The 26,915-nt window shown below is 54.3% G+C and overlaps 4 protein-coding genes across 7 annotated transcripts; 2 read left to right on the top strand and 2 right to left on the bottom strand.

Moving 5' to 3' along the window:
• Positions 1-3,275: 3,275 nt before the first annotated feature.
• Positions 3,276-16,970, bottom strand: IRGQ (immunity related GTPase Q). 4 transcript variants are annotated; one of them, XM_058709313.1, is made up of 4 exons: positions 8,218-8,434; positions 7,236-7,767; positions 4,610-6,006; positions 3,276-4,566 (listed from the first exon to the last, which is right to left on the bottom strand). In XM_058709313.1, the coding sequence occupies exons 1-3, from the start codon at positions 8,432-8,434 to the stop codon at positions 4,647-4,649; spliced, it is 2,109 nt and encodes a 702-aa protein (XP_058565296.1). In that variant the 3' UTR covers positions 3,276-4,566; positions 4,610-4,646. The 4 variants fall into 4 exon arrangements, with proteins under 4 accessions (XP_058565296.1, XP_058565298.1, XP_058565294.1 ...); XM_058709315.1 differs by lacking the exon at positions 8,218-8,434 and adding an exon at positions 16,407-16,970 and having other exon boundaries at positions 3,276-6,006; XM_058709311.1 differs by having other exon boundaries at positions 3,276-6,006.
• Positions 9,206-11,450, top strand: ZNF576 (zinc finger protein 576). Its single transcript, XM_058709320.1, has 2 exons — positions 9,206-9,300; positions 10,724-11,450. The coding sequence occupies exons 1-2, from the start codon at positions 9,216-9,218 to the stop codon at positions 11,149-11,151; spliced, it is 513 nt and encodes a 170-aa protein (XP_058565303.1). The 5' UTR covers positions 9,206-9,215; the 3' UTR covers positions 11,152-11,450.
• Positions 16,971-17,952: 982 nt separating the features above from the next.
• ZNF428 (zinc finger protein 428) lies at positions 17,953-23,108 on the bottom strand. The gene is made up of 2 exons (XM_058709319.1): positions 22,973-23,108; positions 17,953-18,622 (listed from the first exon to the last, which is right to left on the bottom strand). Exons 1-2 carry the CDS (start codon positions 23,046-23,048, stop codon positions 18,120-18,122), a joined length of 579 nt encoding a protein of 192 aa, XP_058565302.1. The 5' UTR covers positions 23,049-23,108; the 3' UTR covers positions 17,953-18,119.
• SRRM5 (serine/arginine repetitive matrix 5) lies at positions 20,441-23,235 on the top strand. Its single transcript, XM_058709316.1, is given in 3 exon segments — positions 20,441-20,969; positions 20,971-22,603; positions 22,676-23,235. Coding segments are annotated over 3 exon segments (2,034 nt in total). The 5' UTR covers positions 20,441-20,906; the 3' UTR covers positions 23,014-23,235.
• Positions 23,236-26,915: the final 3,680 nt, after the last annotated feature.

Genomic DNA, 26,915 nt, shown 5'->3' with positions numbered 1-26,915 from the left:
AGAAATATCTGAAACTCAGCTGAGGTGATGAGATTGTCTCTTCAAGTTTTTTGTTTTGTGCCTATTCTGCTTCTGGCAATGGCAACGCCAAGACTCAGCATACATTTCCTTGAATTCTTGCCTTCGAGGGTCTTCCAGCCAGAAGTAGGATGTAGACACGCCCCACGGGGAGCCAGCAATCAGTTCTCAAGGGAGTCTTAGTCTTTTCTGCTTGGATGCTACCCGGGACACATGCCTCACTGGCCACCTTACGCCTCCCACCAAAAGTCATAATTTAAAAGACAACCACCCTCCAGATTAGTCACGACGCCCAACCCGTGGCGATACACGATGATACAGACACAATCAGCACTCCCCGACAGAGACACAGGCAAACGGAATTGGGTCTTGCTTCCTCAGATAGGATCTCTGGCACGATCCCCATTGGCATGGGGGCAGAGGGAGTTTGGAGTAGCGAGGCACAGGGCAGAGGTGTCAGGTGAGAGTGGCAGAAAGAGGGCACTCTGTGAGCAAAGGCATTCTGGGTGTGAGACAGGCGCCTAGACTAGAGTCGGCTCAGCCTGGGGCTGGAGGCATGGACCGGACTCACATTTGAGCTCCCAGTGGGCCAGGCTTCTCCAGAGGGCTGCGGTAGGCTGACGTGTGTGTGTGTGCACATCTGTACACACACTATTCTTAGTTACCCCGTGAGGTAGATGCCACTTGCTCAGAGACTTGCCCAAGGTCACCCCAATGTCAGCAGGGCTGTCTGACCCTGGAGCTATGCTAATGGGATTTCCTGGGATAATGCAAGTGTTCCAGGTCATGTGGCTACTGAACACTGGAAACGGGGTTCGTGGCACTGAGAAAGCGAGTTTTAGATTTCATTTACTTTTCATTAAAAATTGATACATGTCTCCGTTGCTGGAAGACCGTTCAGTATCAGTGGGACAACTTGGGGACGTGGATCCATTTCTCCAACAACACATTTTAGGAAAGCTAAACAGAACTATTTCTGATGAAAATTTCTGAACGAGATGTGCTGGAAGTGTAAAATACCAGATTTCAAAGGCAGCATAAAAGGATGTAAAATGTGTCTTTCTTTTCTATATGGACTACATGTTGAAATCATATTTTGGATATACTGGGTTAAGTAAAACATATTCTCAGTAGTTTGACCCTGTCTCCTTTTACCTTCCCTTTTTTTTAATTTTTTTTTATTTTTTAACATTTATTTTTGAGAGAGAGAGAGAGAGAGAGAGAAAGAGAGACCCAGACCCAGAATCCGAAGCAGGCTCCAGGCTCTGAGCTGTCAGCACAGAGCCCATGTGGGGCTTGAACTCACAAACTGTGAGATCATGACCTGAGCTGAAGTCAGATACTTAACCGACTAAGCCACTCAGGCATCCCTCCTTTTACCTTTCTAATGTGGCTGCCAGACAATTTCAAATGATCGATGTGGCTCACACTGTTTCTATAGGACAGCACTGCTTTCCTCTCCTGCGTTCCCACGGCTGGCACGTGAGACTGAGAGACAGTGTGGTATTGGAGATTACAGACCGGAAGCCATTCAGTATCTCATCTCGGCCAGGCCATCTCAACTTTTTTTTTTTTTAATGTTTCTTTTTTTTTTTTTTTTTTAATTTTTTTTTTTTTTCAACGTTTTTTATTTATTTTTGGGACAGAGAGAGACAGAGCATGAACGGGGGAGGGGCAGAGAGAGAGGGAGACACAGAATCGGAAGCAGGCTCCAGGCTCCGAGCCATCGGCCCAGAGCCTGACGCGGGGCTCGAACTCACGGACCGCGAGATCGTGACCTGGCTGAAGTCGGACGCTTAACCGACTGCGCCACCCAGGCGCCCCTTAATGTTTCTTTTTGAGACAGACAGCGTGAGCAGGAGAGGGGCAGAGAGAGAGAGAGAATCCCACACGGTCTCCCGCTATCAGTGCAGAGCCTGATGCGGGGGCTGAACTCACGAACCATGAGTTCATGACCTGAGCCGAAATCAAGAGTCGGACGCTCAACTGACTGAGCCAGCCAGGCACCCCATGGCCATCTCAACGTTGGTGGGACAAACTGTGTCACTGGGAGGGGTTCAAGCTGGACATGGGGATACCACCTCCCAAGTGTCTACCCCTCGGAGTGGTCACCCTTGTCTCCCGCCGTCAAAGGAGATAAGATCTTGGAAGTATTTATGGTTCTCGTTAGGCCCTTCCATTTCACAGATGGGAAAATAAAGCACCGGTCCAAGTCACCCAGAGCGACAGTGGCAAAGCCGGGCCTGCATTCCAGGTCCCCTGATCTCAGACAGGAGCTTTCTCTCCCATCAGATACTTGTTTCTCTTTCTCCCCACCCGGTTCGTTGTCCCTGTCCTGTGGCAAGAGGCTGACAATCTACACCCAGGTCTGCCATGGATTAATGAATTAAAATAAATATTTACAAGCACCTGCTGTGTGTCAAGCACTCTTCTGGGTGCTGGGGTTACAGAAAAGAACAGGACAGGCAAGAGGATCATAGCCATTAAATAGGTAAATAAATAAATAAATAAATAAATAAATAAATAAGGTAATTTTGTTACAGTAATAATTGCTACAAGGGAAATATCTACTGGCCGAGATGAGTAATGGGGGAGTGTGGGCTACTTCAGTTACAGTGGTCAGGGAAGGCCTCTCTGAGGGGACATCTGAGCTGAGACTCGCTAGACAAAAAGGAACCAGTCACGGGAAGATCTGGGGGCAGAGCATTCTAGGCAGAAAGAACAGCAAATGCAAAGGTCCTGGGGTAGGACCCAATGTGGCCCACCCAGGCACTGCAAGGAAGATCACGCTGGCTGGGAGATGGGGGAGGGGCAGGGAGTTCGAATAGGCAGGGGCCAGACCACATAGGACCTTCCTGTGTGCTGTTGGGCCTAGAGTCTGCTCTCCCTGGGCTCTGCTCTTCCCCCTTCTCATAAAAGAGATTCTAGGGGCGCCTGGGTGGCGCAGTCGGTTAAGCGTCCGACTTCAGCCAGGTCACGATCTCGCGGTCCGTGAGTTCGAGCCCCGCGTCAGGCTCTGGGCTGATGGCTCGGAGCCTGGAGCCTGTTTCCGATTCTGTGTCTCCCTCTCTCTCTGCCCCTCCCCCGTTCATGCTCTGTCTCTCTCTGTCCCAAAAATAAAATAAAAAATGTTGAAAAAAAAAAAAAAAAAAAAAAGAGATTCTATTGAATGGACTCTCAGGTCCCCCCCTTCTGTTTTTTGACACTGAAGAACTGTGACCTGTGGCATCTTTTCTACCCATGGTTGGCAGTCTAGAACATAGCCAGGCACTGTGGTTTCTGCCTTTGCTTCACTCACGGCGCACTCCCACGGTCTGGAACACGACCTAGCTGTTCTGTGGGCCTCTTGCTCTCTGCGGCACTCTGTGTACTCCAGAAGGCAGAACCTCTTGGGGACACCTGAGGTAGCCAACACAGAAGTGTCTGGGTTAGTGCAGCACTATGGCTGCTTTAGCCCAAAAAGGCAGGAGTACAAAATACCAAGCCCAGAAAGAGTTAGGTTTAGTGACAGAAGAAATCAAGACCAAAAAGAGATAGAAACCGCTAGAGGAGGGAGGGACAAAGTTAGAGACTCCCCAAAGACCCCCTGAATCACTCCACACCTATAAAATGGGGGCACTCATATCCCTTTCCCAGTCAAACTCACACAGAGAAAGGCAATTGCTGGGATCCAAATCCCTAAGGGATTTGTGGGAGAGACCTCTGAGGTCTCTGCCCTTCCACACCCAGAAGGCCTCATTCCCAGTCTCTGGCTACCCGCAGGCCCCACCATGCCCAGACCTCCTGCCTCCCCCTCTTCATTTTTGTGGGACCATCCTCCCCACAACAGCTGGGAAAGGAATCTGGGTCACCAGGCCCCTAGAACAACAAATATTAGATATCTATTCCCCAAGAGCTGTTCTCCAGCTCTTTCGCACAACCCCCCCCCCTCCCCCGCCCCGGCCCTGTTCCCCTCTGTAGATGGAGACCTCCCACCACCAAGGAATTAGAAACCAAGGTCAACCGCCCTCTTGGGAGCCAGGAGTGTGAGACCCCCAATGAAGATTCCACGCCACTGCCTCTTGAGGAGCTGGGAGGCTGGATGCAGACCCATTTCCTCCAGGAAGCCTAGAGGATCCAAAGATTCCAGCTCCCGGGGGTACCCGGACCCCGTCCTCCATACTGGAATCTCTATTGGGGTAGAGACCAGGCTTTCACCTCTTCTCTCCCCAGGGGGCTAGATGACCAACAGACCCGGTTTCCTTTCCCTTGAAGACCACGATATAACCCCTTCTAGGAGGCCGACCCCTCAGTTTCCTTCAGGCCACAGTCTGGTGTCATGCCCTGTGGTCTCCAGGGAAACCAAGGGCTCTGTCCCTCAGACTCTATTCCCCTTCAGGACCCAGGAATTCGGGTGACTACAAGCCACACATCCCAATCAGTAGTCAGAGCCCCCATCCCCTTCAAGCATCCGGGACGCTGAGCGGTGGCCCCCAGCTCCCTTACCCCAGTGGCCGAGACATCCCAGGCCAGAGCCTGTACCCCTAACCCCCCTCCCTCTAACCGGGCCTTGGGAGTCCTCAGCTCCTGGCGGGGGCCAAGCAGCTGGGACGCTGGGAGCCCGGAAGCCCCGGCCCTCATCCCACCCCTCACTGCGCGGGCACATGGGGTGCCAGCACCGCCTCGGCATCGGCCTGCATCTCGTTGAGGGCCTGCAGCAGGACGCCGTGCGCCGCGCGGTAACCCAGGCCGCCGGTGGCCGCCGCCCCGCCCGCGGGCCACAGGAAGGAGAGCGCGCCCAGCGCCGCGCCCCCGGCGGTGCCCTCGCCGGCCCACGCGCCCAGCCTCGCCTCCACTTCGGCGCGCGTCACCGGGCCCGGGAAGCGCGTCCGCTCCGCCAGCTCCCCAGGGGCCAGGCCTAGCGCGCGCTCGCGTCGAGCCAGCGCCGCGGGTTCGAGCCCCATCGCCCGCCGCCACTCCGCCAGCTGACCCCGCAGAAGCGCCACGTCGCACGCCCAGCCTAGCCCCGGTATGGGCGCCGCCGCCGCCGCCAGGCTAGCCAGCAGGGCCGGACGCCACGCCCCGGCCCGCAGCGCCGCGGCCTTCATCCGGGCCCCGTGGGGAGACGCGGGCGGCAGCGCCAGCAGCAGCGCCCCCGCCTGGGCAGGCGGCAGCGCGCGCCGCAGCCACTCGCAGAGCCCGGGGAGTCCGCCGGGCCGCAGGGGGAACACAGGTGGCGGTGCCTCTTCCAGCACCTCCCACGTCTCATCCTCGGGGCTCAGTGCGGCCGCACGCTCTGAGTCCCCACTGCCCGATTTCTTCGCGCCGCCGCCAACACGTGGCAAACTCTCGCTGCCTGCTTTCTCTGGACCTTCCCCGCTGCCTGCTTTCTCTGAACCTTCCCCGCTACCTTTCTGCAATCCAGCGCCACGTTTCTCCCTTCCCTCACCGCGTGCATTCTTCAACTCCCCTCCGCCAGCGTTCTCTAAGCTCTCGCTGCTGGGCTTCTCTGCCTTTCCGTCTTCCTCGGGATACTCTGGATCCTCGCCCTCGCCGTCGGTTCGCACGCAGACCAGCGGTGCATCTGGCAGCACCAAGGGCCGAACCTGAGCCCAGTCCTTCTCAGTGGGCGCTCCCGGGGTGACGAGGATGAGGGCGTCGTAGTGGGTGGGGTGGGGGGCGGCAGCAATGCCCGCGGAACCCAGAGGCACATTCCAGAGCACCACATTGGGACGCTCCGGGGCCGGGTAGGGTGTGGGCCCCGCGGGCATGAAAACAGGCTCCGCATCTGGATCGCCGGGATCCAACCCTAAGAGCGTGTTCAGCACAAGGCTCACATTAGCCGTGCCGGCCACGGCCAGGTCCAGCCGCGCGCTGCCCAGCCGCTCCAGGCCAGCGCGAACCCACGACAGTGCCGCCTCCAGGCCACCGGTCTCAAAGGCCTCCCGCACAGCCTCCAGCTCTGCTGCACCCAGGACCTCGAAGCCATCCTGAGCCGGTGGCAGGAGCCTGAGGGGACAGGAAGACAGAGGATAAAGGGCAGAAGAGGATCTAAACGCAAGAGAGCTGAGTTCTGGGGACAGGACTAGGCTACGAAGACGAGGGGTGGAGTTTTCCCCGAATAATCTCTGAAAGAAGAGGGAGCAGGAAAGGGAGGGGCCAGACTGATGGTACAGCACAAAGAAACCAGGGCTTAAAGCAGGGATGGGGCGGGTTGGTTGAGATCAGGTTTCCAAAAGAGCCTAAAAAGGGGAACCTGCTAAATCATCCCCTGGATTCAGTCTTGAGGCTGGGGGCGGGGCAAGGGGGCCTTTTCCAAGGGATCTGCAGGATTAAGAAAGGCCAAGCAAAACTCACAGAAGGTGGAGCTGGGGCCAAGACAGACCTGCAACTGTATTGTGGACTAAAGGAAAGCGGAGCACTTGTCGACAGGAGCAAGGTCACCAGGGCACTCTTTGCTGAGACTAGGTGTAAGGAGGGGAGTAAGAGCCAATGACGGGGAAAGTTTCACCTACTAGTGCTCATCAAGGAGATGTGGCTAAGGTAAAAAAAAAAAAAAAAAAATGAGCACCGAGCCTCAGTTTGACTATGAAATAGGTGGTGGCCAGGGGTTGGGGGGAAAAAATCAGGAGGTAGGCAGCAAGTGGGCACAGAAACAAGATGGGGTTATTGAAAGGAAGTGGGAGAGCTAACCCAGAAATAACAAGGCTCACTGAAGGTGTGGACTGGTATAGCTTGACGACCAAGCTGATGGTGTGGAGGATGAGGAGTGCTGGCAAGAGTGAACCCTTGGGTAAAATTTTCGCGGGGATCGCAAGCTTGTGTGCTGAATGAGCCCTCCTTCAAACTTTTGCCGGGGCGGGGGGGGGGGGGGGGCGTTGCTATTTGGGTGTTAGTTCCTCTCCGAAAATTCTCACTGGGGCAGGGCTTGTGACCTCAGAACGCTCACAGGAGGCTGAACCTGGAGAACAGGTCTGAACCTCTAGCTGACCCTTGGATGGGGCGGGGCCTAGAAGACAGGAAAGGGTCCAGCACTCAGCACTGGCTTGGGGTAGAGCCTCGGTGACCGCAAAACCTGCAATGAGGGGCGGGACCTGGACGAGAGAACTGGCCCTCCCGCAGCTATCCGTTCAAGGCCTGCCCCAAACTCGCTGGGGGTGGGATCTCGCGGATCTCAAAGAACGTCTTCTGGGTCTAAAGGACCCGGTCTCCAACCCACTGGGAAACTCCTCGCTTACCTCTGCAACACCTCCGCCTGGCTCTGCAGCGCCACCCGCAGGCGCTCCAATTCCTTACAGTCATCTCGGCTGCCGCAGTCCGCCGGCAGCACGAAGAGAGCCGCGGTCCCCAACCCCGCGCTGTTCAGCAGGGCCGCTGTCTGATCCCGGGCCTGGTCTTCATTTTGTGAATCCCCAGGACGGAGGTTCCGCACAGCCAACAGCGGGGTCCCACGGGCCAGGGCGGCCCGCGCCGCCTCTCCCAGCGCTGGGGCCAAGGGCTCCCCATTCCCCTCGGGGTCGGGCAGGACCAGTACCAGCACATTGGCCTCCGCCGCCCAGGGCCCCGGCGCTGCGGGTGGGCAGCTCAGCTCGCCCAGGAAGAGGCCGGGGCCCGCCGCTCGCAGGCTGGGGATCCCTGAGTACGGCCGTCCCTCGGGGATCTCTATCGTCTCCACATTCCTGTCGCACAGCGCTGCAATCAGAGCGGACTTTCCAGAGCCCGGAGGCCCCAGGAACAAGGCGGTCACGTCGCCCCGCGGCGGTGGCATAACTGGAAAGCAAAAGGGTGGGGCGGACACAGGTCAGGGAGTACCCAGCTTTTTCCTTTCCCAGTCATCCCACTCTGGTGTCAGACTTCAGTCCTTCACCCTGTCCCCTTCCATTCTTGGGTGTCACTCCCAGGGAGAAATCCGGCGCGCAGGCCCTATCTATTCCCCAGGGATCCGGGCGTCTTGTCCGCCCTTTTTCTGGATACATTTTATCTTTCTGTTTCAAAGATCCGGCCTCCAGCCCCTCCTCCCTCAGACACAAAGATGTTTTTATCCCCCGCTCCTCCCTTCCAAATCACTAACCGGGCAAAAAGCCGGCACACCCGAGAGCACAGCTGGCGGCGGCTGATCAGCCGCTGAGAAGCCCCGCCCCTAGGGTCCGGCGGACGGAGGCCGAAGAGGTGAGAGCGCCCGGATTTGGGAACGTCCCGACACGTTCCAGGGGCTCTTACCTGACGTCAGTCCTTTAAGGAGGGGGTGTGTCTTGGAAGCGCGACCTCGGGGATACGGCCCTTCGCGGCGCCTGCGCAAAGCAACAGACGTACGCCCGCTCCTCAGCTCCTGCCGCCCGCGGGGCTCGGAACAATGAGGGAACCAGAGCGCCTGCGCTCCATGAGCACCTAGCCACACGTGCGCCAGAAGCTGAGGTCTGTACGGCAAGGGTGTCATGTCACGTCATCATAACGCACTCCAGTGCAGAGAAGGACCCCTCCCGTTACTCTGAGGACCCGGTTGGCGCGACTGCATCACTGCCGGATGGCATCCGGCATCTCGGCTTGGAGAGGCTCCTCAGGCGAAAGGGCATGGAAGCCACTGGGACCTTGAGCCTCGGTGGGCCCTACCCCGCTTCCCTCCGGGTGGCGGCGCTGTGACGAGCGACGGACCGGCGCAACGAAAGGCAGCCCTCTGCTGCCCGGAGAAAAGCAGAGGCCTGGGCTACCCGCCTCGGGAGGAGGGACCCGAGGGCAGTGCTCGGGGGCAGCGGGACGCCGCGGTTGAAGGCGCGCGTGGGCGGCGGGGGCTCAGGGTGGAAGGAGAGTTACAGGATGTCAGAGAAAGATGCCTCCGGGGAAGAGGCGAGCTAAAGCCTGGATGCCACTACCTGCCTCAAGACACGTGGGAGACGGGGGCGAGGCTGGTGTCAAAGATCCAGGGTTCCGTGCCCTGAGTTCAGGGAATTAGTTTGATGTAGGTCATAGGTCGCACACAGGTGAGAAGGCTCTAAGGGGTGTCACAAACCTAGGGAGTCGAATCTTTGGGGAGGGTTGAAACGTCTCTAGGGCAGAGCTCCATTAGGTTACAGTTCAAGAAGATGGTATCTTACGGGGGCAAGAGAGCCCGTCAAAGGTCATAGGCTTAGCGGCCCTTTAACGCTGTAGACAGATGAGCGACTTCACTTGCTTTACTGTTGTCATGCGTGCTACTCTTGACCAGAGGGATCCCAGCCACTATGGAGGACCCGCATCCTGAAGAGACCATGGAGCAGCAGGATTCGTCCAAGGAGAGGAGTCCCCGCAGTCCAGGAGGCGACGTGTGTGAGTGCTGCTGGCCAGAGGAGGGTGGGGTGCAGGGGCTGAGGCTCCTAAAAGGATTTGCGTAGCATCTCAATGTCCAAGGCGTTACAAGGACTTGCCTGCTGGGGAGGGGCTGTAATAAATGGTTTCTGAGCTGCCCCACCGGGAACCGCCACACTCCACCCTTACTCTTCTTATTCTGCTCAGATGTACCCACTCTGATCTGTCCATGTTAGCTTCAAGGGGCCACAGTTCAGAGGGACAGAGTAGCATCCGGAGGAGCTTGGGGTGGGAGATGTGACTGGGAAAGGGCAGAGACTGAGAGGAAGCCCAAGGTTCCAGTCCCAACTGGCCCCCAGACTTTCAGTGTGACTTGGGCCTGGGTTTCCCAGTCTGTCACAAGAGGCTGCGGCTACTCCGGTGACTCGGCTGTTGTTATGGGGATTAGCGGCAGAGAAAGGGAAGGCTTGATGTTAACCAAGGTAGCCAGTTCGACAGAATGGTGGCAACAGCTTCTGCTGAATGCTTATTACATGCTAGGCGTGTTCTAGGAGTTAAACCGTCATTATCTCAGTCCTCCAGACAGACCCTTTGAACTTGGTTAAAGGGTGAGGGAATTGAGGCAAAGAGATTGTCGGTAACAATGAGCCGCCACCCTGTCAAGGCCCTCCAGCCAAAGACCACCAGGAACACGCCTACAGTTGAACAAGTTGGTTTATTGCTAATAGCGCTAAGGAAGCACACGCACCCTGGGGCACTGTGAAGGCTTCTCAATAAGAGTTAGGACTTATCCTAGGATTGGGGCTTTGTGGTAGGTGATTTGGGGAAGGGTTCAAGGAAGGGTTTTGCTGTGGGTTGGATGTTGCCAGTAAGCAGAGGCAAAAGACAGGTTGGCAATCTTAAATCTTCTCTGGGAGGGAGGTACGAAGGCCCCAGCTGCTCTTCCCTTTCTCAGCACCAGAAACTGCAAACCACTGTGTAGCACTGTTCTAAGCACTTTATATAGAGTAATTCATTTACTCCTCCCGACCACCCAGTGAGGTAGATTCTGATAGGGTCGTTACTCCATTTTCCAGATGAGGAAACTATTGTATTTGTCTAGGAAGAGGTAGATCCGGGATTCGATTCCAGGCAGTTTCGCTCCAGGGGCTGTGCTCACGGCTCTGTTGGAAGGGCAGACCCCCGGGGTTCCAGTTCTGACTCCCATGGGTTCATTTCATACCTAGCCTCATGACTGTAGGCAGGTTGCCTCACCTTTTTGAGCCTCAGTCTGCTCATCCATAAAACAGGCCCAGTAATAGTTTGTCTGCACCACTGTCCAGCCCTGGCATAGAGCCTGGCACGTGGTAAGCACTGAATGTGAATTGTTGGCATGACTCTGGGGCTTGGGAGAGGTCCTGGTGACTCTTGCTGGCTTCCCCCGACCTCTCCCCACGTCCCTCAGGCCACCTGGGGGCCCCGCAGTGCACCCGCTGCCTCATCACCTTCGCCGATTCCAAGTTCCAGGAGCGTCACATGAAGCGGGAGCACCCAGCGGACTTCGTGGCCCAGAAGCTGCAGGGGGCCCTCTTCATCTGCTTCACCTGTGCCCGCTCCTTCCCCTCCTCCAAGGCCCTGATCGCCCATCAGCGTGGCCACGGTCCAGCCACCAGGCCCTCCGTGCCAGCTGTACCCGCCGCTGCCCCGCCTACCTTCCCCTGTCCTGACTGTGGCAAGACCTTTGGGCAGGCTGCTTCTCTGAGGCGGCACCGCCAGGCGCATGAGACCCGCACCCCTCCTGGCCCCTTCGCCTGCACTGAGTGTGGTCAGGACTTTGCCCAGGAGGCTGGGCTGCATCAACACTACATCCGGCATGCCCGGGGGGAGCTCTGAGTGAAGGTTAAGCCCTCCCTAGGGCAGTGGGGGTTCTGTGGCTGCTGGAACCCACCTCTGGTATAGGATGGGGGCCTTGGAAGGATTTGCTTCCCTCCCGGGACAGGCAAAGGACTTCTGATAAATAGGACCCAGAAGATTCTCATCTAGAGCTTCAGTCTTTGGAGGACACAAAGGCCTTCAGGGATACAGTGAAATTAGACAATAGTGAAATCTTTTGTTTAAAAAAAAAAAGGAAGCAAGAGGGAAAATTGTTGTATCTCCTTCATTCCCAATTAAATAGTTTGAAATCACAACTAGCTACAGATTGTGTAATCACCTTTAATTCTTCCCAGATGGATGCCATGGGCCGTAGGAACAAGTTCCCCCAGATTTGTGCCTGAATGGGGGAGGGGAAGGCGAGGTGTTGTGGGACTGTAACGTCACTGGAAGGATCCCAGACGTGCAGCAACGTGGGCCTTTGGGGATGGGGCAGCCAAGTTGGGAGCTGTATTCTGAGTCATGTAGGGGTTGCAATCAAGTTCTTATCTCCTCCCACTCCACCCCCCATCAGTCTTTCCCACTCACAGAGGGGCCATGGTATTGGGTGGATTCAGGTGCACACACACAAACACACACCCCGATAATTTATTGCCCACTTAAGTAATTTTATGTACCATTCTGGTCTTAGAGTATTTTTTTCTGGGTGTAGGTGAGATGACATGAATAAAATAACAAATAGTATCTAAAAACAGAAAAGGTCTGTATTGAAATATCTAAACAAGGAACTCTGGCCTTTGAGCAGATATTCCCAGAAAATATAAGGGCACAGGGAAGGGGGAGCTCAGGTCAGAGCTGGCCTGGCCCTGCAGGGAATCTGGTTTGGAATCAAACAGAGATACCTTCTGTTTCCTGTTGTATTTGGCCAACATTGGGAGAGTTCCCATTAAGATCCTATTTTCAGCTCTTGAAAGGCCTAACCCTGTGGAGTGTCCCTCCAGGGCACTGCTGAATGTGGTCAGGACTCTGGGTGACCTGCCCTGCCCTTAGAGTCAATGGCCGGTGCCCTGCATGCAGTAATTATAGATCCTATTCGAACTGATGGATGTTTTTAAAACCCACAGCGGGGACACGGTAGAGACTGATAGCTGTCCCCCAATTTTTAGCTACGTACATGGTAGCTACAAACACAATTTCCCAAAGTCCCTTGCAGCTGGGTGTGGCCCTGTGACCCAGGTTCTTTTCCTGGGTAGAGTTCTCAAGCTTCAGAGAGGGACACGCCTTTCCTGTACCTTTCCGCCTGGAGTGTGGACACGGTACCCAACCACCTAGGACCATGGTAGAGCAGCAAGACAGCAGAAGCCTGCGGCGCTTGTTGACTCCACAGAACGGAGTCCTCATCCTCGCGCTAGAAGATCCACTTCCATACTACCATGTAAGAGAAAAATAAACCTCTATCTTGTTTAAGTCACCATTATTTTTGGTCTCCGTCACAGGCAGCGTAACTTACAGGCTGTGTGCAGCATAGAACAGCAGATCTGAGTCGTTGCAACAGAGGCCGTATGGCCCACAAAGCCTAAAATAGTAAAGGGCCATCTGGCCCTTTATAGTGGAAGTTTGCTGACCTCTTGTCTAAGTGATAAGACATACAATCTACTCTGAGCCTGGAAACCGGGATTCCCACCCTGGGAAATACTACCTCTAGTAGGGGACTGTGTGTGTGTGTGTGTGTGTGTGTGTGTGTGTGTGTGTGTGTGTGTGTGTGTACAAGATTCGTGCAGGGCTAGCTAGCCTGGATCTCTTTGCTGGGGTGACTTGTGGGGAAACTGGGTTGGAGTCAGTTGGCCATCACTTTTCCCAAAAATGTCGGCTTCACCAAAGCCAAATATTTCCTCTGCACCTGGTGACAGCCCAGAAGTTTCCAAACCAGATGTCCAAACCTAAGGCTCTAATCACACATGCTCCCCTGAGACAGACAGCCGCCCTGCCTGTGTTCTTCCTGTTCTCTCCACTCTCCAGATGTCATAGATTCCCAGGACTTTAAATAGCATCACTGGTGACTTCCAAATCTTTATCTTCAGCTCAAACCCCAGACGCCCCCCCCAACCATGAGACAATCACTTGGATGATGACAAATAGAGGAGGCTCAAAACCTTAAAACAGGCCACTGGGACTCCTACGGCCCCCGCCTACACCACTACCATCAGATTGGTCAACTGTATACTACTAGATTCCCGAGTCTGACCGGCCCTTCCCGTAGCCGCTCTCCTAACTGCTCCCCCTGCACCTGCCACCACTGCTGCCCCCTCCAGTGGACTACAGACCACCCCCTGTGTAAGTCAATTCATATCGCTCCTCATTTAAAATCCTCCAAAGAGATTCCATAAATAACATCCAGAGACACCTTACCCAGGCCCAGAAAATCCAACAATGATGGGGCCCCCACCCACTAAGCAGTCTCCACTCCCTCTCTGCTCTACCTTTACTACGCTCCAGCCACACATGCCAGGCTGGCTTCTGCCTCAGGGCCTTTGCACTTGCTGTTCCCTCTGCCTGGAGTGCTCTAACCCAGAACTTTGCAAGGCTGTCTCTACATCATTCAGGACTCTACACATGCCACCTCCTCAGACAGGTCCTCCTTGACCTGCCTGGCCAAAGTAGCACCATTGAACCTCACCCTGGCTTTATTTCTTCCTAGCACCCTTCAACACCTGGGACTATCCCGCTTGTGCGTGTCATTATCTGTGTCCATACTCTGGAATCCAAACTCCCGAGGGCAGGCGGTGTGTCTTCCTCACTTCCCCAGTACCTAGGACAATGTTCACTGCAGAGGCTCAAAAAAAATGCTCGACTGTGCCCACTAGAGTCTCTCGGCCTGCAGCCCTCCCGATGATGCTCTGTAATGCTGGGCTTTCTGCAACTGTATTTCCCAGATTCCCTCCAGAGCTGGCTTCCTCAAGTTCTGCCCAAGAGAGGTCTGGGCAGAAGGTAGACAGAAAGAGGGGGAAGGGACTCACCTCACTTTGGGCTGCTGGAACCCCTCTAACAGCAGCGGCTCAGGCTCCAGTGCATTTCCACATCCTCAGCACAAGGTACCGTGCCTCTCTTGTGGTGTAGGTACAGCCGCACATGGCCTGTCCCTCCGAGCTCCTGCTGGGTTCTGGTAATGTCCCTTCTCTTTCTGTGCCCCGGTCCTAGAGGTGGGAGCTTTGTGCAGACACGAATATCTTGGGGCCTCAACTGTCCACATTTGTGCTTTCGGCCTTCAACCAGCTGCACACCCAATCCCCTGTGTTAAATCCTCTCTTTGGAATTCCTAGCTTGGTTTCCATAGCTCAACCAGGCCCTGGGGAACTGAATGATCCCCCCGCCCTGCCGCCCCTGGCAGCAGACTAGGTCTCTTGATTCCTAGTCCTCTCATATCCTTAGGAATTTTTCCTGATGAACAGATAATTCTCTACATCTATGCTTAGAAAGCCCTGTCTTATGATTCCAACTATATGACAATCTGGGAAAGGCAATACTATGGAGAAAGTAAAAAAAAAAAAATAATAATAATCATTGGTTTCCAAGGATTGTGTCGGGGGATGAACACAAGAGGAATTTTAGGATAGTGAAAACAGTCTATGATACTATAATGATGAACTCAGGTCATTACGCTTTGTCCAAACCCACAGAAGATGCAACAAACACCAAGAGTGACCCCCAGTGTAAACTATGCACATTGAGTGATTATGCTGTGTCAATACAGGCTCATCAGTTGTAACAAACGGACCACTGTGGTGGGGAATGTGGATGCCAGGGGAAGGTATGCGTGTGTGGGGGCAAGGAAGTACACAGGAAATGTCTCTATCTTTCCCTCAATTTTGCTATGAACCTAAAACTGCATTAAAAAAATAAAGTCTGGTTTAAAAAACAAACAAACAAACAAACAAACAAACAAACAAAGCCCTGTCTCAGGGCAGAAGAGGGCTTAAGCATGCTGCTCCAGGAACTAAAATCCATCCGTGGTGTTTTAACGAGCTGTGAATTTCTGCCTTGACGATTCTGAGATTCATTGATGTTAAGCTGTGATGGTTATGAAAGTCTCAATTCAAAGAGTGGATAAATGTCAGGTTCCCAGATTCTGAGCTTCTAGGATGAAAAGTGTGGGCTTTGACAGATGCTTTGGTATGAGATCCTGTAACAGGCATCAGGATGCAAACACTCTTTGTGGCCAAGCAGGGTACCATAAGCAGTGAAGCAGGCAAGGTGTGAGGGGTCCAGATGCCACATGCTGAGGAATGGGCACGTGGGAGGGAACGCCCATTAGCAGGAGGTAAGCCTTCCTCAGCTCCAGAAAGCTACTGCTCCTTGGGATTGTGGGCTCGGCGATCGAGATCTCACGATTTTCAAGGGAAGCCAAAAAACCTCCCTTTTGAGGTGAAATCTGCCCAGTTTTAAATGTTGGTAACCCACATGAATAGAAGACCCCAGTAACTCTATGGAGACCAAACACGCTCCTGGCCAGTCAGACTGTGGCTGTGGAGAGCCAGGCTGCCATTTCTGGTATGTGGCTTCATGGTTAAGAAGGTACGCACCGCATCCAGTCGTCTGGAATCACAGCTGCGTTCTGCTTATTAGCCGTGTGACCGACCTGTAGCAGCTAAGTCAAGTTCCCTGTGCCCTAGCTGGAGCGGCTGTGAAATGGTCACCATAATAGCCCCTGTGCCTCTAAGGGCTACGACGAGGACTCAGACATGGGACGCAGAGCCCAAACTGGTAGAACAGCCGACAGGGCCCGGCCCTCTGCCTCTCCCTGACCTTGCCCTTCCCCTAGTCTTCCCCTGCCTTCCTTAGCAACGGGTCTCATGCCCTAAGTGTTCTTCTGCCAACATCCCAAGTAGGGCCCCACTTCAGAGCCTTTGCACTCACTGCTCCTGTAGACAGTGCAGGGGCCCCACTCTTCCCTACTCCCCATCTCTGCCTGAAGTCCCCCTTTCCCTGAAGCCTCCACGACCACCCTCTTTGGAGCTGCCGCACACACACACACAAGCCTCCCCACCCACTCTGCTTCTCTCCACAGCACTTACTACCTTCTAACGTTCTATACTTTTTATATATTTTACTTAAATATCTAAGTCTCTGTCTTCTCTATAATAGAACCTCCACAAAGGCAGGGATTCTTGTTCATCATGTTTACTGCTCTGCTCTCAGCTCCCAGAATAGTGCCTGCGTCTGGAAGGTATTCAATACGTCATTGTTGAATGAATGAATAAATAAATAACAGCCCCTACCTCATAAGGATCCGATGAGATTGTCCATACAAAGCGCTTACAGGGCCTGGTCCACCGTGAGTGCTGCTTTAATGATGGCCATTATGGTCATTCAGGTTCTATTCTTGAAGGTTCTTAGTTGCCAAGCTTCTATGAGTTAACACACGTAAAGCGCCTTAGAACGGGGCTTGGCACAGAGTAAATGCTCAATAAATGGCAGCTATCATTATAATTAGGCTTCTATTTTCAAAGGAGCTTTGGTGCCAAACTTCTATGAATTAGCACGTCCCTTCTCAGAGCGAGAGCCAAGGTTTCGACAGAGCTGTAAGGAGCTCGCCCTCTGCTCCCCTCTGCCCTCATCCTTCCAGCCCTGCCCTGACAGGTGGCAGGCTCCTGCCTCCTCCCACCCAAGTGCACAGCCCCCTCGCTCTCTCTGGTCTCTGTCACCTCCTCAGGGAGGGCTATACTATTTAAAATGGCAACCGCCTTCCAGAAGCGTTCTCCCTTCTCTGCTTTATTCTTCTCCACGGCATCTACCACCACCCAGCATTCCCTCCAGCTTGATTACTATCTGTCTCTACCAGTGGCCCTGCCCACTCCTCCCCCCCCCCCCCCCCCCCCCGCCTCGGCCCCATGTAAGCTCCAGGAGAACAAGGATTTTATGTTACTCACTGCTAAATTCCCAATGCTTGGCATACAGCAGGGACCCAGAAGATACTGCTTAAATGAATTAATGGATCACAATCCCTTCTTCACAGAGTTATTCTAAGGACCTGATGATCTCATGCAAATAAAATGCAGCACTCTGGAAGTGCTGGGGAAATGGCAGCTGTAATTATAATTAAGGTTCTATTTTTGTAAGTTCCTAGATACACAACTTCTATGAGTCAATATATATAAAGCTCTCGGACTGGCACTTGGCACCCAGGAAGCACAGCTCTGATTATAATTAAAGTCCTCTTTGTAAAGGTTCTCAGGCAGTGGCAGAGAACATCGACTGTCCTCCACAAACCGTTTTCTGCTTTCTGGGCACTGGCTAGACCTGCCTTTCCCAGACTCCCTTGCAGGGAGCTGTGGTCATGTGACGAATTTCTCAGCAAAGGAACGTAACTAGGAGCAGGCTGTGCTACTTGCAGGCAGGGGGCCTGTCCGAGATCACGTGTACCTCTCCAGGCTCACCTTCCTCTTCCACCGGCAGGGCCCAGGCCACGGCCACTCAGCCATGACCATGTGGACGACAGCAGGCTTAAGGGATGGCCTGGGTCCCCAAATCACTATATGGAGAAGGGTTGCCCACCTACTGGAAACACCCACCCTGGACTCCATTACATGAGTGCAAAACCGTTGTGTTGTACGTCATCGGGTCTATGAGTTAAATATACGGAAGCCACCTGAACATAAGCCCTTAGTAAATGTTAATAGTCTTGGCAACAGTGATCTTAAGCTTCCCCCAGGGAGGAGCCAGGGGAGGGGGGGAGGGGGAGGGATAAATGCCCCAGGCCCATGCCTCGCACACTCAAGCGTTTACACACATGGATGCACGCACACACACCAAACACGCTGGACCGACACACACAGAATTTGGCTTTTATTCTGGCCTTCACACATCTACTGCTAAGACGACACAGATCGGCGGTACCCCGTCCCATATGACCATTGCGACCACCCCAATTTCCTCAGCCCCCTCCTCCCACCCCACCCCTTTAGCCAAGCTCCCTGGGTGGGGGGCTCTGCCTACACCTCGCCCCGGGCATGCAGCATGAAGTGCCCGTGCAGCTCCCCGAGGTTGTCGAAGGAATCCTCACACTCCGTACAGTGATAGGTGCCCTCCTCCTCCTCATCTTCCTCCTCCTCCTCCCTCCCAGCTGGTCGACCCTCCCCAGCCCGAGGCGGCTCCTCCTCTTCCTCCCCGAGGGCCCTGCCTTCAGGGGCTGGAGCTTCCTGGGGGGCTGTAGCTGGGCAGCAGAGCCGGCAAGGTGGGGTGCCTGGTGGGGCCTCCCCAAGGGGTGAGCGGCCACAGAGCTGGCAGGGCTGGGCTGGGGGGCCCGGGGGCTGGGCTGCACGGGGGGCCCGGCGGGACGGGCCCCCCCGGCCCCCCCCCAGGCGTTGCTTCACCTTGTAGCCAGGGTCATATTCAGGATCGTCAGTGGCCTCCTCCTCCTCCTCCTCCTCATCTTCTTCCTCTTCGGAGTCTGGCTCTGAGAGAGTGTATTCAGAGTCAGAGGAATGCTCAGGGCCTGTAGAGGGATGGACAGGGAGAGTCAGAGGCATCTGAGGACAGGGCTGTGCCCCTCCCGGGGCCCCATTCAGACTCACCACAGTAGGGAGGGGACAGCCAGGACACAACCCTGCCCTTTCCCATGGAAGAATCCCTGTCACATGGAACACGGCCTGGCACACAGCAGACACTCAGTGTCTGTGTATTAAGCAGATGAATGTCTTGCAAGAACTGCATCTCCAGGGTTTAAGGACAAAGTAACAGTAATAAAAACAGTACCAGTAACAGCATCCACTGCTACTTTAAGAGCCCTGTTCTTCTATATTAACCTGCCGAATCCTTACAACAACCCTTTGAGGGACGTACTGTTGTCATCCCTAAGTGACAAACGGGAAACTGAGCTACAGGGCGGTTAGGCGACTCACTCGCCTCCAATCACACAGCTCTAACAGGGAAAGCTAAATACGGGCGGTGGCCTACGCCAGATCATTTTAGGAAGACCAACACCTGAACAGGGTTCAAGCAAATTAAAACACATACATATATGATATGTGTGATAAATGTGTGTGTGTGTGTGTGTGTGTGTGCAGTTGAGTGAATGAAAATATTGATTTGCAAGTACAGATATATTGCTGTGATTTCATGAGCATGCAGAACACGTCTAGGACAAGTTTAGGTTAAAAAAGGAAAAAGATTTGAAGCCGCCATACAGGAAAGGGTGACACCAGTGCATGCAGAGCCTGGGTCTGGGAGGAGGGAGTCCCCACCACAGCGGCAGCGGTCTGCCAAAAGCATCCCCTAGGACCGCAACAGCCTTGCCCTGTGTCCATCCCGGCCCCTCTTCCTCACTTTCCTCCAGCAGCCCAGAAGGGTCCTGTGAGAACTGAGTCAGCCACACTGGGCTCCTCGGGGCTCCTCCACCCCGCAGGCACACACCTGCCTCAGGGCCTTTGCTACCTTTTTTACAGATAGACAAGGCTTGCTCCCTCCCCTCGCCAGGTCTGCTCAAGTGTCACCTTCTCAGTTTCACCCTGGTCACACTGTCTAAACAGCAATCCTTCCCCCTACGCTCTTAACTGCTTTGTTCTTCTCCTCCACTTACTGTGGGTGACATCTACTCATGTGTTTACTGCCTGTCCCCCAAAGCAGGGACTTTGGTTCACTGCTGCATCCTGAGCATCCAGGACACCTTCTCTGTGCCTGGCGCTCATTCAATTTGTCAAACCTTTTCTGAGGCTTTTCACATGTGCTGTTCCCTCTGCTGGGAGTGGCCCAGCCAGGTTTTCCACATCATTCTTTAGGACCCTGTAGGAAGCCTCCCTCCTCAGTGAGACCGTCCCAGGTGTCCTAGGCAGCCAGTCACTTTCTTTTGCCCTCTGGCTGTCCTCACCCAGCCCTGAGGGCTGTGCCGGTACAAAGTCCTTTCCCACCAGACCAGAGGGCGGGCAGGCCGGCCCGGTCTGACTCACTGCTGGGTCCCCGGCATCACCCAGCTTAGAAGAATGGGTTATAAATGTTGGCCTAATGTCCCTCCCTGCAGCTCTCTCTCTTGTTTCTGCCTCTGTCCTGCTTTCCCTCTGCCGTTTAACATGTTTCCCGAGGCCTCGGCATGGGCTGGTCCCTCTGCCTGGAAGGCTGTTTCCCACTCTGGCCACCTGGCGACCTCCTACTCATCCTTCAGGACCTGAACAGGTTCTGTCGTCTATGGCGGTGGCTCCCTCCACCCTGGCCCTTGTGACTGTCCTAGAGGCTGTAGCCATCTGGGCCCCAAAAGGTCTCCCCCATCAGACTGGGAACCCCTTGAGGGCAGATCTGACTCATCTTGGGGTCCCCAACACTCCCCAGCCCAGGACGTGCGGGTCGAGTGAACAAGGGGGGCCCGAGGCCCTGATCTCCCCCATCGCTCCAGGCCTTTGGCTCCGCTCTTCCCCCACCTGGTGACCTTTTCTTCTCTAAGAGCAAACCCCTGCTCCTCTTTAAGGTCCCAGCTCACACATCACCTCCTCTGTGAGGTCCTCCATGCCTCCTCAGGTGGTTAGTGTCTCTTGTCTGGGAACTTCTGCCCCTGCCCCCCCCCCCCCAAACCCCAACATATCCTGACCACCTGGATAGTGACCTGGAGACTCCGGGAAGGCAGGACCTGGGTCTGACCCATCTCCATGTCCCCAGCAACGCTGCATCCCCAGTCAGCCTCAGAAGATACTCGCTGAATGGCGGCCAAACATGGAGGAAACCCCTCTGGCCTTCACCCCTCTTTCTCCTCCTACCACTGACTTCACACCACCCACCCTCCAGGGGCTTCAATGCCCACTATGACTTCACGCAGCTGGCCTGTGAGAGGCAGTCAGGTGGTCGTCCACGGCTACCAGGTCTTTCATGTCCACTGTGACTTTCAGGGTCACAAGCCCTTTTGTACCTACCATGCCTTCTCCACCTACGAGACCCTCAAAGCCCAGCACGTCTCCAGCATCCACTGGACCCTCGATGTCCCCCGTGCCTCCCAAGCCTCCCGCCTCCTTGAAGACCACCAAATCGGCAAAGCCCAACAGTGCTTCAGTGCCCACCAAGCCATCAACAGCCCCTAACTCGGTCACAAGCCCAAGCAGTTCTAGGTCTCCCAAGGGGGCAAGTACGAAGACAGCTGCTTCTAAACAGTCCAGCAGCAAGTCCCGAGCCCGCAATGGGACAAGAACACCCAGCAAAGCCAGCACCGACACCAGGGCGAGGAAGGCCAGCACCGACACCAGGGCGAGAAAGGCCAGCACCGACACCAGGGCCAGGAAGGCCAGCACCGACACCAGGGCCAGCAAGGCCAGCACCGACACCAGGGCCAGCAAGGTCAGTGGGGGAAGACTCCACCAGCGGAGGGGCACACACAGCCGGGGCAGAACTCCCAGAAGAAGGGGAAGCCGCAGCTCCAAGAGGTCACCCAGCAGAGCCAGCACTACCAGCAGGATGAGAACTCATGGTGCCACCCCGAGTGTGCCCAACAGGATGAGAACTCCTACTTCCCAGAAAAAACAGAGTGGGGGCAAGAGTCGCAGCCGGCCTAGAAACAACAACCGAGAAAGAAATAACAGCCAGCTTAGAAGTGTGAGCAGAGAGAAGAGTTACAGCCTACCAGGAGCCTCAGGCATGGGGAAGAGTTCTGGGCTGGCTATCACCCCAAGTAGGGCAAAGAGTTACAGCCCCACTGGAACTCCCTTCAAGGAGAGAGGTTCCAGCCAGTCTCCATCAACATCAAGGAGGGTAAAGAGTTATAGTCAGATGATCACCCCTGGCAGGGAATGGAGTTACAGCCCAAGTGAAGTATCTAGCAGGCTCAAGAGTTACAACCAGGATACTGCACCCAGCAGGACCCAGGGTCACAGCCGGTCTAGCACCCCCGGCAGGACCCAGAGTCACAGCCGGTCTAGCACCCCCGGCAGGAACCAGAGTCAGAGCCAGTCTAGCACCCCCAGCAGGACCCGAAGTGAGAGCCCGTCTAGCACCCCCAGCAGGACCCGAAGTGAGAGCGGGTCTAGAATGCCCAGAAGGGCGAGAAGTCATAGTATGGTGAGAAGTCACAGTTGGAAGAGAAGTCACAGTAGAGCAAGAAGTCGTACCCGGAAAGGAACTCCCAGTCAGATGAGAAGACACAGCCAATCTAGAATCCACAGCAAGGGGGGAAACTATAACCAATATAGAATGCCCAGAAGGGAGAGAAGCCCCAGCCAGGAGAGAGATCACAGACGATCGAGAACACTCAGCCAGGAGAGAAGTCATAGCCCATCTGGAACCTCCCACAAAGAAAGAGATCACAGCCGATCTAGAACTTCCAGCAGTGAAAGGGGGCACAGCCGAACCAGAACCCCCAGAAAAGAGAGAAACCGCAGCCAACTCAGAACCCCTAGAAATGAGAGAGATCACAGCCAATTCAGAACCTTCAGAAAAGAAAGAGATTGCAGCCAATCCAGAGAGGAGAGAGATCACAGCCTATCTAGAACCTCTAGCAAGAGAGGTCACAGCCAATCTAGAACCCCCAGCAAGGAGAGAGACCATAGCCGATCTAGAACCCCCAGCAAGGAAAGAGACCACAGCCAATCTAGAACCCCCAGCAAGGAAAGAGACCACAGCCGATCTAGAACCCCCAGCAAGGAAAGAGACCACAGCCGATCTAGAACCCCTAATAAGAAGAGCAATCCTAGCCAACCTACAAGCCCCAAAAGTCTCAGCCAGAAGGATTCCACTAGCAGGGCACATAGTCCCAGTCAGAACAGAACACCTAGCAAGACAAGGTGCCCTTCCCCCTCCAGATTTCTCAGTGGAGCCCCAATTCCAAACCAGGATGATATTCAAGGTAATGCCGCCATCTCTAAGGCTGCCTCACCTGGAGAGAGGTCCTCATCGTCTTCTTCCAAGCTGGCATAGCCCCCAGTCTCAGCTGGCTCACGGGTCTCTGTCATGGCCAGGGGAGGAGACAGGAGACAGGAGCAGAGGAGCAGCTAGGCAGTGTCCCTCCCCGGCCAGCTCTCCACAGCCACACCTCAGCCACAAGTTCTCCAATGCAGGATGTCAGCAAAGAGAGCGGGATGCTGGACGGGGGAAGGAAAGGCTTGTGGTGACTCAATAAATTTTTACATAGCACCTGCCTCTCGGGGCCCAACTGTGTGCTCAGTGCTGGGGGAAAGGAAAAGATAGCCCCAGCTCCTCTGTAGATCTTAATTTCCCCATCTGGGCAACAAAGCCGTCTGTGGTTCTTGTTCAGCGGGATGGGGAAAGGTAACATTCCAAATATTTAGCAGCGGGTGCTAGCAGGGGCACCAATCAGAACTGAGAGTGGAACAGGGGCCTATCCAGGAATTAACGCTTTGGTTGCTGGACTGTGGGAAAGTCTGGGGGCTGGGAGAGGGTCCAAAGTGGCAGTTGGGGGTAGGGATTATTTGACGTGGTGGTGATATACTAATCAGCCTAGAGGTATTTCAATATTTAAACAAGCGGTACGGCCGCCCTAGTTCGCGTCAGCCCTAGTTCTATCCCTTGGCAAGATGGTGTCCAGGTCTGAACCCTAAGTCTGCCACATTCTAGCTGTGTAGTTTCAAGCAAAGGACCTAATCTCTCTAGCCTGTTTCCTTCTCAGTACAAAAGGAGCTTCCGGGGCTTAACTCACGCAGGCCTTATAACTATGTTGAGACAGACTGTCTCCTTTGTACAGATGAGGAAACTGAGGCACAGAGAGGGTTAACAAGTAGCTTAAGGTCACACCAACTGGTTGATGGGTGGACTAGGATTTGAAGCCATGTTATTCTACCTCTCATAAATGGCCCCTCAGCTGAAATTTTTTTTTGAAGATTCAGTAGGGCTCATTCGATATAAACCACTGGTATGTGGCAGTTACCGCAGTAACAGTGGCTGTTAATACTCCTACTCATAACCCTTTCTATACACCCCAGCCATTCCAGACTTATCATCTCTCCCTGTGCACACCAGGACTTTTCACATCTGTGGGTCTCAGCAAATCCTGCCACTGTTGCCTAGAATGTCCTCCTTCCCCACCGTCTACCTAGAGAACTCCTACTCGTTCTCCAAAGCCCACTTCAAACACAAGAACTTCTGTACTTCCTCCCAGCCCCAACACCACCTCCACCTCTTCCAAGCCTTCTCTGAGTCCTTTCCTTCCTATCCCTCTTCACCGTACCTACACACACACACACACACACACAGAGCAGTTCTTTTGTCTTCCACTGTAATCTTTGGCAGTAAAGAGCTAGGAAGAGCAAGTCAGCGAAAGGACTGGCAACCTCAGCTACGCCTCTTTATGCCAAGGTCCGTGCTGGGTACTGGGTATACAGTGATGGGAAATACACAATCCCTTCAAAGCCTGTAAGTCAAGTTTAATGCTGGGGACCGGAAAAAAAAAAAAAAAAAAAAAGGATTAAAAGTGAAGCCTGGAGGAGGCTGAGGCATGGGAGGGTTGGTATCAGTGGTAAAGGAGCTTTTTAAAGACACCCCTGAATCTGGGCTTTAAGGACAGAAGATTCACAACTGGCAGAGGAGAGTTCTTATAATACCCTATTGCCTGTAGGGTCCCATTTAACTGAGGAGTTCTACTTTAAGCCAGGATAATTTGCCAAATTAAGTAAATAAAAGCAGACAATGCTAGGTTAAATGTGAATTTCAGATAAACAACAGAAAATTATTTAATATACATAGGTTCCAAGCAGTATTTGGGATAAACATTCCTAAAAGATTATTTATCTGAAATTCAAATTTTAAGTGGATGTTCTATGTTACCTGGCAACCACACACTACAATCAGGACTACCCAGGAGATTACCTGGAGACGCTGCTCACCAGTCCAGCCTACCCTCCCCCAAGCCCACATCACACAAGGACCCTTCCAGCGTACTCCAGATGTTAGGTGGAAGCATTCTTTGGTGCAGTCCCATTCCTGTAAGGACTATGGTGGCCATACTGGCTTCCACAATTTTAAAGGGTTATAAATGACACTCCCTCGCTACCACAGGGAAAACACAGTGCCAAGACCCCACTACATTCTGAACCTACAGCAACCAACTCCCAAGATGCCCTGTGAGAATATAAAAGGCACCCGTTCCCACAATGGAAGGGCAAGGAGGCCAGAGCAAAACCTTACAACAGACAATAAGGACCAGTTCCCACAATGCCCTGCGGCAATTCTTCCCAGGATGCCTTGGGCCTATAATGACCGCCTTTCAAGGTGCTCTGCGTCGAAGCACTCCAAGCGTCCAAGATGCTGAGCGGAAGGTGTGTGACAAAAGGGGCCGGTTTCCCAAAAGGAGCTACAATAATCCTTCCCAGAATGCACCAGGCCCATAACGACTAGCAGACCGACTCCCACAGTGCCTTAGGGCGGGGCGTCCCGTTTCCCCAGGATGCCCCAGGGCTGCACGGAGCCGTGTTGGGGGAGAAAAGGGAGCCGGGGTCTCGCCCTCCGGCCATGATGGGCCAAGACCGCTGCCAGCTCGCCCCGGTGATGGGAGCCGTAACTCCCATCATGCAGCGGTGCCGTAGCGCCCGCTTCCCAGCATGCCCCGCGCACCCCTATCCCTATCCCGGACACTCACCGGCACTAGCTGCCCCCGCTCTGGCTCGGCGGCGGCGGCTGCACGCCCGAGCTCTGCGCGTGCGCTGCAAGTCGGGTAGGAGGGTGTACAAGCGGCGTGAAGCGCCTAGGGCGCTTGCGCGGCGAGGTGGACCACTCCCATTGCACAGTGGGGAGAGGGGCTCTCCGAGTCGGGCCATCGTCTAGGCCCGCGCAGGGGCTTTCGGACTTTGCCCCTTGCTGTCCAGGTTTACTTGGTACAGTCCGCAGCTAGACGGAACTAGAAACTGCGAGGCTTGCGCGTGCGTGAGCAAGCAGGAACGCGCCTTACAGAAAATGAGATGAGCTAGGGGTTGGGGGCGCCAACTAGGCTTGGATCTTGGATTTGAGGCTTATTTGCATAACCTTAGCGCGGGACAATGGGAGCCCTACGGCGCTGAAGGGGTGATTTGCATATTCCCCGGAGAGGCTGTACTCCCGAACGTCGTGATTAGCATATAGGGGGAGAGGGGTGGCGGGGGGCGCGCCTGAGCAAAGCGCATGCGCTTACGGATTGCGGACTAGCGAGTGGCCTTGTTTTAGTTGGCGTCAGTTTGCATCCGGAGAGGGGGCGCAATGGCCAAGACACTTACTAACTCTCACAAACCCCTTCCCCCACCACCATCAGAAATATTTATTGCCGTCGTCTGTGTCAAGCCCTGTGTTGGTGGGCACCGTGGTTTCCGCAGTGAACGAGACATACCTGGCCCCTATCCTGGCACCCCAATCAAAGGAAGGAGATCCACACAAAATCAGAACCACAACCCAGAGTGGTCAGATTTGGGATGAGTGAAGCATAGGAAGCTGTGGGAGCCAGAGGAAGTGCCTGCCCCAGCCTGGAAAGGCTTCCAAGAGGTGGTGATCTTTAAGCCAAGGATGAATAGAAGCCAACTATAGCATAGGGGTCCTGGCACAGGGAACACCAAGGGCAGAAGCCTACAGGCAAAAAGTAGTGCATGGTTTGATTGAGAAAGTGATAGCAGCTACGTATGCCTGAAACAGAATTAAGAGAGGGGAAAGGCTCCTAAAGGTAGAGTTAAGAGCTCTGACTATACAGTTTGATGGCATAGGAAGCTACTGCAGTATTCCAGGCTTTTCTAATTGACTTATATTTTAGCTCAAAACTCTCAAGAGCTCCCATTATACTTAAATCAAACGTTATCATGGCCCAGGGGCTATACATGTGGTCTGTTCCTACTTGTCTCTGACTT

The sequence above is a fragment of the Neofelis nebulosa genome, chromosome 17 (assembly GCF_028018385.1).
Source record: "Neofelis nebulosa isolate mNeoNeb1 chromosome 17, mNeoNeb1.pri, whole genome shotgun sequence".
Lineage (NCBI taxonomy): Eukaryota > Metazoa > Chordata > Mammalia > Carnivora > Felidae > Neofelis > Neofelis nebulosa.
This window is presented reverse-complemented; position numbering and strand designations above follow the sequence as displayed.